Source organism: Coccinella septempunctata, chromosome 8 (assembly GCF_907165205.1).
Source record: "Coccinella septempunctata chromosome 8, icCocSept1.1, whole genome shotgun sequence".
Classification (NCBI taxonomy): Eukaryota; Metazoa; Arthropoda; class Insecta; order Coleoptera; family Coccinellidae; genus Coccinella; species Coccinella septempunctata.
Window position 1 is genome coordinate 31,181,614 of NC_058196.1, and position 16,342 is coordinate 31,197,955.

The following is a 16,342-nucleotide window of genomic DNA, read 5'->3' on the forward strand; positions in this document are numbered from 1 at the left end:
CCTTCGTCAATTGACAAAAGGCGCTCCATTCGAAGTCCTTTCGATGGGTACGGACCTTATATTTAACTGTCTCGTACGTATACGCCAGGTAGACGAGAAAAGCAAGAAGGAAGTGGATCTATTTCAGTTCAACCAGTGTATAAGTCAGGTTTAGCAAGTGCGAAGGATCTATAGAAAGGAGACAGGTTCACTTGTTGTTGCAGGGCAATATGTAATGACAATCTGGTTCTCGTGATTCATTCTTGGAGACTGCGAGACTGGGAGGATGGGGGATTCGAGAGATGCACGGATGTGCAACACATGCTATTCATTTGGGGTGATTTTGAGGTTGGGTGGATGGTAAAAGGTCCAGAAAATCATCGGGTTTAGAGGCTGGCATTCAGTTGAAAGTATACTCCATTCAGTTTTATTTCAGCACTCGGTTGGCCATGGAAATTTGACACATTTCACTCTGTACAGTACGACAATGTCGGGTTATGACGCTTGTCAAAACATTTTTAGGTTTTAAATCAACGCTATGTTGCCCGTTCTACGTAAAAGTTTCTGTTTTTACGTATTTCATCACAATGTTGAATCTCTTCGGGTGATATGTGACGAATATACTTGAAGTTTATACAAACTGATTGAAGGCATACCAAATCCAGTTATTTGCTTTGAAAATACAAGAGATCAGTATAATATCATAATATGCACTAGCTTGAGGAGAGTTAATGTTCGTTATCTTCTTTGGCTAAAGTTTGAATACGTCACATCAGTTGTAGATTTCAAAAATATTAACCCGAAGATGAAATGCATATGTTGCAGTGGTTGGGAATGGGTATCTCCCGAAGGAATTAACAGATAATTACAAGAATGTTAAATTCTTCAACAAAAATCATCTTGCATCAATAGGTATAAGTAAAAGGAATTAAAGGAAGTTTCAAGTCAAGATGAACTTCACCTTTGAACAAAAATTTCACATGAATAAACAATTAACAGGACAACTGTCGCGTATTTGTGGCTGTTCATCTTAATACATTGATATAATGTTCATTATTAGGTATTTATTGGTACCTTAAGACTTTTACTATGTATAGGACAAGTCAAATGAAAAATAGAAAAATCAATTTTCGGGAACTTATTCTACGATGAGATTCATCGACTCAAGTCCTGTAGTAAACTTTTCGCATCAATTCACTTAAACATAAAATTCTCGAATGCCACCACTTTTTTGGGTCTCCCAATAGAAGGAAATTCTTTGTCATCCTCTTCATTCACAATCTTTCTGATTGTGGAAATATTCAGCTGAAATATAAGTCTTTCAGATTCAGATGAAACATTATATAAATTCTCTTACATCGAATATGTTCGCTACCGTCTGACGTATTGTGGATTTTAGAATATCAGGGTAAAACTATTTGAATGAGCGGACCTGAATTCTAAATAGCACTTCTTGAAACCCTGTCTCTTTTTTCAATCACTTTCGGCATTTTCGTAATAAAAATTGATATTAGTTGTGGCAACGGCGTTATGACATTAACGACATTTCATGAGTGCCAACCTTACTCCGTTCCAGTTACAAAAACTTGAGGAAATTATTTCATGGCCAACCGACTGCTAAAATAAATGCGAATGTAGTATAGCTCAGCGAACCGAATGGTTTAATTCTGAGGAAAACTGATGTCTTCATCACTCAAAAACGCTCGTCGTTGATTTTTCGGCGTATAACTCGCAGTATCAACAATTATCGTTCGTAGAAATTCCTCAATTTTCCACGACGACGTGGATATAATCACAAATCGAGACCGTGTCTAATCGTTCTCAGCTCTCCCGCGAAATTCGCTTAGTCAAACACGCCAGAACTGGAATCGTCATTACGGAGAACAGAACTAATAAGCCATAATGTCCCCGACTCGATGATCTCACATCTGAATTCGCCACGAATCCACGCTGCCCATTATCGTGTTATTCGCGCTTTCTACACGGTCCGGGACTAGGTCGACAACGAATTTTCACACGTGACTATCCGATGGGACAGGAACTTTGGGGCCAGAGGTCGGGAGGAAGTTGGCTACTTCCTCCGCGTGTCGAATAGGTCAGTTCGTCGATATTGGTGGAACTTTAGCACGGTCTGTCCACCTTACACCGAATGGCGATTGCTCGAGGCCGTTTCTGGTCCTTCCAGACTGGATAGGATAAAAGTCCTGGGCTCGAAAAGTTCATTAGTGGAAACCGCATCACGATATCTTCTTTTGTCTCGAAGATATAACCAAATTTTGGCCAGTTCACTCTATATTTCGAGCCGATGTCAGCTACCCAGCTCTGTGATCGGTGCTAACTTCACTTTCGTCGAACTGAAGCTATTTAAAAGCGCTTGCTTCGACCACCAAAAAGAGACGTTCACTTATCGTTCTTGTTCAACGTATAATCAACAAAAAGTAAAGAAGGTTATATTCACGTTGAATATGAAGCAACTCAACAACGTTTCCTTATCGTATCTCCTCAACGTATATCCAACATTGATTCGAAAACATCCTTGAATTCGGAACTCTCAACAAACCGTACTTTAGCAACAAATATAAAACGTGTCTTCTCAATGTTTATTCAATAAGAGGTAAATAACCTCAAATCAACGTGTTTGGCACACCACTAATTGATAAATACTTGGTAAATACGGCTTTAAAAGGCTGAAGGTGGATGCGACAGTGTTTTATTTGAGTGTGAACTTCATATAAGGAGCCCCTATTATTTTTTGGAGGTATAGTACATCTGATTGTTTTAAGAACGCCTTTGCAGGGATTGAACACTGACAACGTCTATGTTTGGAATTCAAGAAACGTTTGAAATTGACATCGAGCAACGAACAATAACTCTTTAGAAGTGTCAGTGTGAAGTTTGAGTTCAGAAAATTTAACCAGAATTACGCAATAAATTAAAAGAAAAAAGATGTCCACCGAAATTGTGAAAATCGAAAAATTTGAGTATCGAGCCATCATCAAGTACCTGTATTTGAAAGGGTTAAGGGGTAAGCAGATTTACGAAGATATGCTTAATACCCTTGGTGATCAATGTCCTTCGTATGCGACCGTGAAAAATTGGACTGCAAGCTTCAAAAGAGGGGAATTTTTCATTGAAGATGATGACCAATCGAGAAGGCCAGTTTCTGTGTCAGTCTCCGAAAATATCGATGCAGTTCATGACATGATTTTACCAGACCGTCGAATTGGGCTAAAACGGATATCTGAAGCACTGAATATTTCATACGAACGCGTTCATCATATATTCCACGTCAATTTGGACATGAGAAAAATTGCTGCAAAATGGATCCCCAAATGTTTGAATGTTGACCAAAAGCGTGCAAGGGTAGAAGCATCGCGTTCGATCTTTGCTCGATTTGAAACCGATCTAGACTTCTTAAACCGAATTGTTACTATGAATGAGATTTGGGTACGTTTCTACGATCCAGAAACAAAGCAACAAACGATGGAATGACGACACTCTGGTTCTCCAAGACTTAAGAAGTTTCGTAAAAAGTTCTTGTTTCAGTTTTTTGGGATTGCCATGGAGTAATCATGATTGATTTTCTGGATAAGGGTAGAACAATAACCGGAGATTACTATTCGACATCACTGACCATTCTATGGGAAAAAAATAAAGAGAAAAGACGCGGAAAGCTATCCAAATGTGTTTTGTTTTTGTAGGACAACGACCCTACACACAAATCTCATATTGCCAAGCAAAAAAGTCGTGATTTAGGGTTCGAATTACTAGAACACCCCCCTTATTCACCAGATTTAGCTCCATCCCACTATCATCTCTTTCCTCAACTGAAAAAAAGTTTAAAAGGTCCTAAATTTTTTTCCAACGAGGAGGTAATAAAAGCTGTGGAGGTCTGGTTTGCAGAGCAAGAAGAAACATTTTTTTGGAAAGGTCTAGAGACGTTGCAGGTTCGCTGTAATAAATGTATCCAATTAAGAGGAGAATATGTTGAGTAATAAAATATTTTGAGATTGAAATTTTGTTTGGTTCTCTAGTAGGCTAAGAATTTTTCAATATATCGTGTCAGGACCATGCCTCAAAATCCATATGAATCAAATCATATTTGAATAATTATCATTGATCAGGAAGTACGTTTCGCCAGATAATATAAGGTGAACGATCTGAATTGATTGCGTGTTTCCTTATATCCACTCCGCGAAATTATCAACTATAGCAATTTTGAAACCTTGAAAAAATCCTCATTCCAGGAACGGCACGTAACTGGCTATATTTAACAAGCGCCATACTTCTTTGAGAATGAGAATTCCGTGACGATTATTATTTTCACGAATGCGAAGACTGTCGCTTCCAGTTTTTCCGCGTGTGGACCGTATTACTAATAAATGTTGTCACATACTTAAGAATTCTCGGTATAGATTCAGGCAATCATCTCCAGCATCCAGAGTTCAATTTTTACCAAACCTCGTCCGTCAGAAATCATTATGGTATTTCTTTTGTTGGCAACACTTGACCACGAGAAAACAGACTTTGCATGGGTGGATTTAAGTGAATTTATACCGATGCATCTTCAAATCTAGTTGTGTGGCATCAAAAGAACGATCATCTTTGAATTTACTGATAACAATTTTCACCATCGCCAATAAGAAGAAGCCATAGCTAAGTGGGCAAAGTTATATACTTCGTTGTTCCATACCTACCTACACCTACTTCGTTGACACCCTTTTTATAAAAAATTGATGCGGTTAACGTAACTAATCAATGGCACAACAATTACAGTCGGTATATTTTAGAGCACAGGTGTTCATTAACGAGCGCTGTTCTATTATATTATTCAAATGAAAATGGGAGTATCCATGTTATATCTATTTTATATTATTCATTTTCGCACTTAAATAGCTTGAGTTATCCACCTGATAACTCATGAAATATGTAATTTATTAGAAATACAAATTGTTCATGCATTATTGATAGCCTTCGGTTATGACATCGAAATAAAACGTTTTCTCAAAATCAGTATGTACGAGGATATATTGAAAGATTCTAAGCCTACTATAGAACCAAACAAAATTTCAATGCCAAATATTTTATTACTCAACATATTCTCCTCTTAATTGGATATATTTATTACAGCGGACCTGCAACGTCTCTACACCTTTCAAAAAAAAAGGTTTCTTCTTGCACTGCAAACCAGACCTACATAGCTTTTATTACCTCCTCGTTGGAAGAAAATTTACGACCTTTTAAACTTTTTTCAATTGAGGAATTATATGATAGTCGGAAGGAGCCAAATCTGGTGAATAAGGGGGGTGTTCTAGTAATTCAAACCCTAAATCACGAATTTTTTGAGTGGCAACATGAGATTTGTGTGCAGGGGCGTTGTCCTGCAAAAACAAAACACCTTTGGATAGCTTTCCGCGTCTTTTCTCTTCAATTTTTGCCGTAGAGTGGTCAGTAATGTCGAATAGTAAGCTCCGGTTATTGTTCTACCCTTATCCAAAAAATCAATCATGATTTATCCATGGCAATCCCAAAAAACTGAAACTAGAACACTTCAAGTTCAAGAAGATTTTTGGACACGAAACTTCTTAGGTCTTGGAGAACCAGAGTGTCGCCATTCCATCGATTATTGCTTTGTTTCTGGACCGTAGAAATGTACCCAAGTCTCATCCATAGTAACAATTCGAAGTCTACATCGTATTCAAATCGAGCACAGATCGGACGCGATGCTTCTACCCTTGCACGCTTTTGGTCAACATTCAAACATTTGCAGCAATTTTTCTCATGTCCAAATTGACGTGAACTATATAATGATCGCGTTCGTATGAAATATTCAGTGTTTCAGATATCCGTTTTAGCCCAATTAGACGGTCTGATAAAATCATGTCATGAACTGCATCGATATTTTCGGGGACTGACACAGGAACTGGCCTTCCCGATCGGTCATCATCTTCAATGGAAAATTTACCTCTTTTTAAGCTTGCAGTCCAATTTTTCACGGTCGCACACGAAGGACATTGATCACCAAGGGTACTAAGCATATCTTCGTAAATCTGCTCACCTCTTAACCCTTTTAAATACAGGTACTTGATGATGGCTCGATACTCCAATTTTTCGATTTTCACAATTTCGGTGGACATCTTCTGACACTTCTGATGAGTTATTGTTCGTTGCTATGGTAACGCAATATTTTTTTATGCATAGAACATCATAGAACATCCTCGTATATTGGGTTAGTTGTATTGAATTGACAACAATCACTGATCAACGATTGATCATCGTTTAATATTGAATCCATTAGGTCCAGAACTCAGATCAAATTCAAGCCGAAACTGAAACATCCACATTTGGCATCGTGGGCTCCTCAACTACCTGTCAATAATGGCGGATATGTCGACAGATGCTGATATAACCGAGATAACTAGCGGTAAAACCCCTCGCATTCGCGACCTTTTATTTTTTCGCCGTTTATGCCGATGCAAACGAAATGGCAAAACATTAAAGAGAAGAAAGCTAGGCACCTTCTCTCTGAAACCCCGGGGCCTTCCTGAGGTGAGCGTCTATTAGCATTTAAACCCGGTTTTGACACCCACCGACTCGGGTTTATGAATGGAGCTGAACGTTAAATAATTCAATTAGTTGGTGAGTGGGCTTCGCGACTGACTTTGGACCTACCTACTATATCTTTGAGTGAGCACAGGATGTTTCGTCAATGCATCTCCAGCCGTTTCGCTGTAGGTTGAAAAAATTCAGACCGTGAGGAATTTGCGTACCTGGTCCAAATGGTAAAAGCGCGCAAAAAAATTACTATTAAGTTTTGGAATGTGTGTGAGTCAGTACCGAACGAAACTTGAGGTTCTCTCTGGTCTCTTTTCTATGGAATTGGATTGGTATTGAAGCTTATCTACCAAGAAGGATATAATGGCCTGTGTTATCAAATTATTTCATTCTGTGATGAACGAAAAAGATGGTAAAGTCAAAATTCGTCAAGCCTCGTCAAAATCTCGATATTTATTACTAGAAGAGTTGCCCTTTTAGAATACGTATCACATTAAGATCTATGATGATTTTTCTGTGATTTACGAATGTCAAAAGTTGATCTTCGGAAAGTTCGAGATTTATTACTATAGAAGAGTTTTATCGCTCAACAACTAATAATCTACCAGCCTGAAGACTCTATAGGAGGGGGTTCTAATTACGCTGCTTAAGACTTGATGTATGTGATGCCCTCTACATTTATCTTTCATAGATAGTTAACTTTACCCCTCAAAGATTGAAATATGCTCATTCCTATAATAAGTAAAGATATTTTCCACCATTGGCAAAGCGTGAAAGACATTGGTGGATGCGATGAAAGTTCCTTCCATCTTGAGTTTTAGTGTAACATATTCCAAAAGTTAGGAAAACATTTATTCCCAGAAATACTTGCGCCAGACGAACAATAACATCGCATTTGCAGGATAATTGAGATAGAACTTCGCCCCTGAATGGTTTGTTACGGCATGACAAAGGAAATAAGTGCAGACAAGAAGGAAGTTATTCCGTGTAATTCCGCCAGATAGCGCGGATGTTGAAGCTTCGGTTGGGAATTATCCCTCATTTCCGTATGTATGACGTTTCGCAGGGTTGTGTACTCTCCGGTAACCCTTTGTTATTGTCGGAGCTTGATTTTCCTTCTATTATTATCGCTTAATAAGGGATAATTGGGAAAAAGCTGGATGGAAACAAAGGCCGTTTATTTGGTTCATGATAAGTCATCTTGAATGATGTCAACGAAATTTTCTACCTTTTTAAATAATGTAGATTCCGAAAAACGATGTGAGTAGGTTCCAGAAAATCCCTGAGTAATACAAATTCTGTGACCAATGTTAAAAACTTCAATTCTCACCTTCTTTCCACAGAATTTCTTGCTCTGCTATGATGGTTTCGTCATCGGACCATAGAATTTCATCGGTAGACGCAGCTAAGCTCGCGCAGTCCATGTAAGATCCGAAATCTAGTCTTCTTCGACAAGCCTCCGCCACTAGAAGAATAAATGATCGATTTGAATAGTCTAATCACATTTATTTGTTAAATATTTCTAACTTTCTTAAGATCTCTTCAAAAATGTCCGTAAAACAAGTTATAAATGTGGTAAAATCATCATCAGTCTTTCCCCGTGTTTTTTCAGTTGTTAGATCTGATTTATTGGTGAATCTGTTCCATCCAATAGACTTCCATGTTGCACTTATATCAGTTAGTTCGAATGAGCACTAGTTCTGAGGACTGGTAGGTGGATTCATCGAAAAAAGAACGCTACGGCCTCCTGTTCATAGATGCGATATACGACGATACGATAATCCGAAAATGATCGAATTTGACTGACTTCATCGAAATTCTGTATAATTGTCCAATCAGGAGCATTTTTGTACCATCGAACATCATATCTATGGACAGAAGCCAAAGTTTCTGACAGATGTCGATGATCAGGAGAAAATTATGATAAGGGAATCACAGGTTTTTGACAATCGATGTCAACTGGTTAAACTAAGTTTGACGGAAGTCAGAAGTCAGTATCGACCACAGAGAACGACATTGACATCAATTTGACGTACCTATAGTAGTGTACTGTTTTCGGCCACAGACATTATTGCACTTATATCAGTTAGTTCGAACGAGCAGTAGTTCTGATGACTGGTAGGTGGATTTATCGAAGAAAAAGAACTCCTGGCTTCTGTGAACAGAAGGACTATGGTCTCCTATTCATAGATACGATATGCAACGATACGATAATCCGAAAATGACCCTATTGGTCGAATTCGACTGACGATTTCGAAATTCTGCCAATCAGGAGCATTTTCGTATCATCGGACATCGTATCTATGGACAGAAGCCAAAATTTCTGACAGATGTCGATGATCAGGAATGGGAATCATAGGTTTTTGACAGTCGATGTCAAATGAGTGGATCTAGGTTGAGGTAAGTTTGACGGCATATCGATTTTAGTTTGTGAGCTAAGAATGAAAACATTTCCCTATCAATCGTATCCAACTCTTGTTTTGAATGGTCTTATTACATTTATTTGTTAAATTCTTCTAACTTTCTTAAGATCTATCTCTTCAATAATGTACGTAAAACAAGCTATAAATGTGGTCAGGAAAAATCATCATCAGTCTTTTCCCCGTGTTTTTTCAGTTGTTAGATCTCATTTATTGGTGAACCTGTTCCATCCAATGGACTTCCACGTTGCACCTATATCAGTTAGTTCGAATGAGCAGTAGTTCTGAGGACTGGTAGGTGGATTCATCGAAAAAAGAACGCCTGGCCTCTGTGAACAGAAGGACTACGGCCTCCTGTTCATAGATGCGATATACGACGAAACGATAATCCGAAAATGATCGAATTTGACTGACTTCATCGAAATTCTGTATAATTGTCCAATCAGGAGAATTTCCGAATCATCGAACATCGTATCTATGGACAGAAGCCAAAATTTCTGACAGATGTCGATGATCAGGAGAGAATTATGATAAGGGAATCACAGGTTTTTGACAATCAATGTCAACTGGTTAAAATAAGTTCGACGGAAGTCAGAAGTCAGTATCGATCACAGAGAACGACATTGACATCGATTTGACGTATAGATAGTAGTGTACTGTTTTCGGCTACAGACATTATTGTACTTATATCAGATAGTTCCGAGGACTGGTAGGTGGATTCATCGAAAAAGGAACTCTTGGCCTCTGTGAACAGAAAGACTACGGCCTCCTGTTCATAGATGCGATATACAACGAAACGATAATCCGAAAATGATCGTATTTGACTGATTTTATCGAAATTCTGTATAATTGACCAATCAGGAGTATTTTCGTATCATCGGACATCGTATCTATGGACAGAAGTAAAAATTTCTGACAGATGTCGATGATCAGGAAAGATTTAATAAGCGAATCACAGGTTTTTGACAATCGATGTCAACTGAATGGATTTAGGTTAAGTTAAGGTAAGTTTGACCAAAGAGCTCTTGGTTTGACGGAAGTCAGAAGTCAGTATCGACCACAGAGAGCGCTGTGATTGACAATCGTACCCAATTGAACTCCAGCTCATAGAAATCACCTCATTTTCCGTTTCCGAAACGGACTGACGCATATAGAACCTCCGCACCCTAGCAGAGGATCCGAATTTCATTCCACACCGACAGGAACGCGTCCCATTTTATCTCCAGGAAATTCCTCGCGAGTGGAGACCGTAGAGAACGAATCTTGGGCCTTATTCTAACAATGCGACACTGTTCGTTTCCATAGAGGACGTGTGTCATCGGAATAATTAACACAGCATCGCAATGAGATGCGCTCTTTCCTGCCCTAATGATGTCACTCCGTGGCAAGGTATTCCGACGCTGCCGGTCTGCAGGGGGGCGGCTTTAAATAGATTGTCTACCGCTAGCTTCCATTACAGGAATTCCCTCTTCTATTTTCGGGACGGGTCAGTGACAGCGCTGGAAGGTAGACGAACATCAGAAATTTATCGTTAGTGGTGAAATCTGCCCGTCCACGTCTCTTGGTTCATTTTTTTCTATGGACGGTAGGTTAGGTTAGGCCGGTTTCGATCTTATTCGAGCTACAGTGACTAAAGAGACAGTGGCGACAATTGTGGTCTCGTTTTTCACCGTTTTAGCAAGAATATGGCGGATTTGGTCACGTGACGTAACGTGAGCCAATCCGCATTCCGAATTAGAGATCATAGCATTGAAATCTGTGCCTCTAAGCCGCCATATTCTTGCTAAATTTCCAATTGTCGCCACTGTCTCGTTAGAGTCATTGTAATTCGAGCTACAGTGACTCTATCAAACACAGTGGCGACAATTGGAAATTTAGCAAGAATATGGCGGCTTAGAAGCACAGATTTCAATGCTATGATCTCTAATTCGGAATGCGGATTGGCTCACGTCACGTCACGTGACCAAATCCGCCATATTCTTGCTAAGACGATGAAAAACGAGACCACAATTGTCGCCACTGTCTCGTTAGAGTCACTGTAATTCGAGCTACAGTGACTCTATCAAACACAGTGGCGACAATTGGAAATTTAGCAAGAATATGGCGGCTTAGAAGCACAGATTTCAATGCTATGATCTCTAATTCGGAATGCGGATTGGCTCACGTCACGTCACGTGACCAAATCCGCCATATTCTTGCTAAGACGATGAAAAACGAGACCACAATTGTCGCCACTGTCTCGTTAGAGTCACTGTAATTCGAGCTACAGTGACTCTATCAAACACAGTGGCGACAATTGGAAATTTAGCAAGAATATGGCGGCTTAGAAGCACAGATTTCAATGCTATGATCTCTAATTCGGAATGCGGATTGGCTCACGTCACGTCACGTGACCAAATCCGCCATATTCCTGCTAAGACGATGAAAAACGAGACCACAATTGTCGCCACTGTCTCGTTAGAGTAACTGTAATTCGAGCTACAGTGACTCTATACTCTATCTCTTGTATAGAGTCACTGTAGCTCGAATTACAGACGAGTTCGAGCTCCTCAGAAGTGACACCTGTGGTTTAACTATCCAAGCTTCCTCCCTCACCAAGTTTACAATTATGGTTGAATCTTGTTTCAAATTTGATTATTTAATGATTTAAGTTATCAAAAACCAAGAAGAAACAACACACTGCAACATTGCTATGTTTTCAAAGTACCTAAAACGTTGTTAAGTGGAAGAGAGCTTCTAAACTGGGTTTATCAAGATGAAAATCATGTTCAAGATGTGGGAGATGTCTACATCTCCCACATCCCTAGTCCGAAATTGTCTACAATTTCGAACTAGGGACCGTAATTCTCAAGATAAGTCAAGATGTCACTCCCATCAATTCAATCGATATATGGATCAAACTGCAGGAGGTTATAAGTGAGGTTAGGTGAGGTTTCAAAACACTGAACACATCTCAATATATCAAATACTCTTGCTCTTACACACAGCCATCTAAATCCTCCAACTCTGTTGGCATCACTATACCAGTACTTATGTACCAAAAACCCCTGGATAAAATGTCCCTCCGCCACTGTCCCGGCTTCCAATTGCACCAGAGGAATTCCCCTCGCTATTTTAAGTCTATCCTGCCGTCGAGACGCGGCATATATATTATGTGAAATCCCTAAAGTCGTTCCTTTGGTAGGACGGCTATTTTGGTCCAGACTCTTGGTGCATCCAAGAGGGACGTTTTTTCGCACTGCCCGAGACGCCGCGGGAATGTCATTGTGAAATTTCGGTTGGCCAGAAAATTCGGTGTAATGTAACCGAGCGCCGGATCGGGTTACACAATGGGAAAGAACAGAGATGACGAGAATCCATTTCGTGAAACGTCTAGTCGAACCTTTCCTCGTGTCAGTTGACATTGTCGATATGGCGACGAGACCTGGGAAATCCTTGAACGACAGATGGATCTATTTTGTCAGGGGAATGTCGAATTGTTCTGCAATTTTTATTGGTATCACTGTGGAGAAGAAGATGAGTTTAACTAACGAGAAGGATTGGACTATCTGGTAAGATTTATGGTTATAACCTTAAAATACTGCGATGGATGTACATCATGTTAGTAAGACTAATAATTACGTATGGGGTAGTAGTGGCATATGCCAAAGCAGGCCACACAAGCACTAGGAAACTTTGGAAAAAGTACAAAGACTAGCCTGTGTTTGCATTTGAGATCATTACAGATCTCACATCTCTCTACAACCACTGATTGATAGGTTAGTCCATGATGCCATCCTCAGAATATCTGAGGAAGTGTAATGTGTGGATTAAGAGTCAGAGGACCCATTCTTTTTTCCATGAGGTGATCAGCATTGGAAGAACGGAAGACCAAAGATCCATCACCAAAATTTCCATAAAGGATACCATAAAATGGTGAACATACAAGGATATATTAGAAAATTCTTTGCGTACTATAGAACCAAACAGAATTTCAATGTCAAAATATTTCATCACTCAACATATTCTCTTCTTAATTGGATACATTTATTACAGCGAACCTGCAAAGTCTCCAAACCTTTCAAAAAAAATGTTTCTTCTTGCTCTGCCAAGCAGACCTCCACAGATTTTATTACCTCCTCGTTGGAAAAAAATTTACGACTTTTTTTCAGTCGAGGAAAGAGATGATAGTCGGATGGAGCCAAATCTGGTGAATAAGGGGGTGTTCTAGTGATTCAAAACTTAAATCACGAATTTTCTGTATGGCAGCATGAGATTTGTGTACAGGGGCGTTGTCCTGCAAAAACAAAACAACTTTGTATAGCTTTCCGCGTCTTTTCTCCTTAATTTTTTCCCGTAGAGTGGTCAGTAATGTTTAATAGTAACCTCCGGTTGTTGTTCTACCCTTATCCAAAATATCAATCATGAGTACTCCATGGCAATCCCAAAAAACTGGAGCAAGAACTTTTCCAGCAGATTTTTGGACACGAAACTTCTTAGGTCTTGGAGAACCAGGGTGTCGCCGTTCCATCGATTGTTGCTTTGTTTCTGGATCGTAGAAATGTACCCAAGTCTCATCCATAGTAACAATTCGGTTTAAGAAGTCTACATCGTTTTCAAATCGAGCACAGATCGAACGCGATGCTTCTACCCTTGCACGCTTTTGGTCAACATTCAAACATGTGGGAATCCATTTTGCAGCAATTTCTCTCATGTCCAAATTGACGTGACCATATGATGAACGCGTTCGTATGAAATATTCAATGCTTCAGATATTCGTTTCAGCCCAATTCGACGGTCTGATAAAATCATGTCATGAACTGTATCGATATTTTCGGGGACTGACATAGAAACTGGCCTTCCCGATCGGTCATCATCTTCAATGGAAAATTTACCTCTTTTCAAGCTTGCTGTCCAATTTTTCTTGGTCGCATACGAAGAACATTGATCACCAAGGGTATCAAGCATATCATCGTAAATCTGCTTAGCTCTTAACCCTTTTAAATACGGGTACTTGATGATGGCTCGATACTCCAATTTTTCGATTTTCACAATTTCAGTGGACATCTTCTTTCTTTTAATTTATCGCATAACTCTGGTTTACTTTGTTGACTTCAAACTTCACACTGACACTTCTAATGAGTTACCCTTCGTAGCTATGGTAACGCAATATTTTTTCTATGCATGGAACTGGTCTAGGCTAACTAGATACCAATACATCCTCGAATAGGCGAGATATTCATAAGCCAAGAGTTTCTCCACGAGAAGAAGGTAAGTATGACATTAATGTTAGGGACCAAGATCGTAATTTTTCTTTCTGCCACGATATTCCAAAACCCCCCAGCTCCTTCTTCTTGCACAGCTCAAGGAATAACCTATTTTTCCACCTATTCAGATGCAGATGTGAACCGGCCCTTGACTTCCTTCTCCTTCAAGCGGAAATCAATTGGAGCACTCTCCAAGAACAAGTCCCTCGTTCCGGGAGATAAAAGGAAACTAGGCTATTGTTCAGATGCCGGCTCTCCGCACAGCTCGACGACTTTGAAAATTCTCGAATTACACAGGGGACGTGATTGAAACATCCAAGAAATTGATAACCATAGTTTTAGAGCGCGAGAATTCTTGTGAACATACTTTTACGATCCTGCAGATATTTCTACAGACCCCGCATCTGTTTCATCGCAATTTCCCTCGAAAATTTTATATCCTCTGTAATAGAATTTGCTGATAAACTTCTGGAAAACAACTGGTCGTTAAATGTCCCCATGTACTCATGAAACATTTCTGAATTACACGAAATACTCTGGAATCAACATCCAAAAGAAACATGAATTTTCATCACGAAAACTGGAAGAGAAATTGAAGCAAAATTAACCGTAATCTTTATGAGGACGCCTTTATATTTCGTATCAGATGCCAGAGGTCAAAGAGATTCACCTGGGACGTGCTGGTCATCAAATATTTCAGGGAAAAATATAGGTCTTTTTCTCTCACGCCTCTTCCTACAATCGAATCAACAGATAATTTTGCGGTGAGCATTCAGGTCTCGTTTTTGCCACGAACAGGACTGGAAAGAGAAGAAATAATGCTCGCAGAATGTTAATTGTTATGACTGGACCTACCCTTCATCCTGCAAGTGTAGAAATTGGATTATATTGGTTCTTATCTAATACCAATGTTGCTTCACTCATTTATCATACTTTGTAAGAGGAAATAAAGAACTAACAGCTCATCCAGAAACATTTGTGAACCTCTGAGGAATCAATAAGTGTAGTGAAGGCTTTCTTTGTGTTGTTTCATAACTAATTCTTGAAAAGATAATGGTTGCCCCCAGAAAACCAGTGTTGAACACCCTTTATAGGGTGGTAGCATCTATCACACTTATATTTCCCTCCTAATTCAATGATGCGTCCGTGAAAAAAATTTATCCCGCTGTATTCTGCCAGTCAGAAAATCGTGGAAAGCTAATTGGTTTTTCTCCTCCATGAAATAATTGAAAAAATTACACAATCCCTTACGTCCCAGAGCAAATCAGTTCTTTTACCTTAGGGTTTTCGTGCTCGAAATTGGAATGCTTCAGATTGATGTCAACCGAGAAATCGACAATGATTGAATTCTTCCATGAAATATTCGGTTCGATAAAAGAATTATACAGCTTTTGGCAATTTCGGTACATGATCACCCCAGGGTTTCAAAGTATGAGGTTTTTATTGTATTGAAGAATTCTTTGTCCACTTCATTCATGGAATAAGAATAAGGGACTCGACAGTTAGTGTTTATTTCTCTTCTATGTTGATTTTTCTATGTACAGGGTAAGTCTTTCACTCGTACAAATATTTCAACAGCAGATTCTTGAGGTCAAAAGAAACACTCACCCTGTATATTCAACTGGAGTGCTTTAAGCATAAACACTGCGCAAAAAAATTAACGTATATTCTGAAAATCTCAATTTTAATGAAAGTTAACTCTACATTGACTTTATAACTTATTTTTTATGTTCTCTCGGGAAGGTTTTGAACGAAACAAGACACATTAAATGGAAGAAAAATTCAGGATTTCACCGAATCTTGTGTGAAAGAAGAGAAATGAACAATTTTCGAAATACTGAAATGCTGATAAGTGATTTAATACTTGGTATTTCCACCCCTTGCGTTAATTACAGCTCGGCAACGACGGTTCATACTCAAAATGAGTGATCTTGAAATGTTCTGATCTGATCCTTCCCAGATTTCTCCGAGTTGGATTCCTAAGTCATTAAGAGTAGCTGCATGATTTTCCGAACTTCTCAGCCTTCTATTGAGGTTGTCCCAAACCTGCTCAATCGGATTGAGATCTAGACTTCTTGCTGGCCGTTCCATTCGAGAGACTTCAACCTCTTCAATGTACTCCTGAACGATGCGCGCACGATG

General features: G+C 39.2%; 1 protein-coding gene across 3 annotated transcripts in view; it reads right to left on the minus strand.

Moving 5' to 3' along the window:
• Window positions 1–16,342, minus strand: part of LOC123318698 (protein TANC2) — a 46,364-nt gene that overhangs the window by 28,801 nt on the left and 1,221 nt on the right. For all 3 annotated transcript variants that reach the window (XM_044905392.1, XM_044905394.1, XM_044905391.1), the window contains exon 2: window positions 7,865–7,999. In XM_044905392.1, coding sequence (XP_044761327.1) covers window positions 7,865–7,999 — 135 coding nt within the window. The remainder of the gene's footprint in view (window positions 1–7,864; window positions 8,000–16,342) is intronic.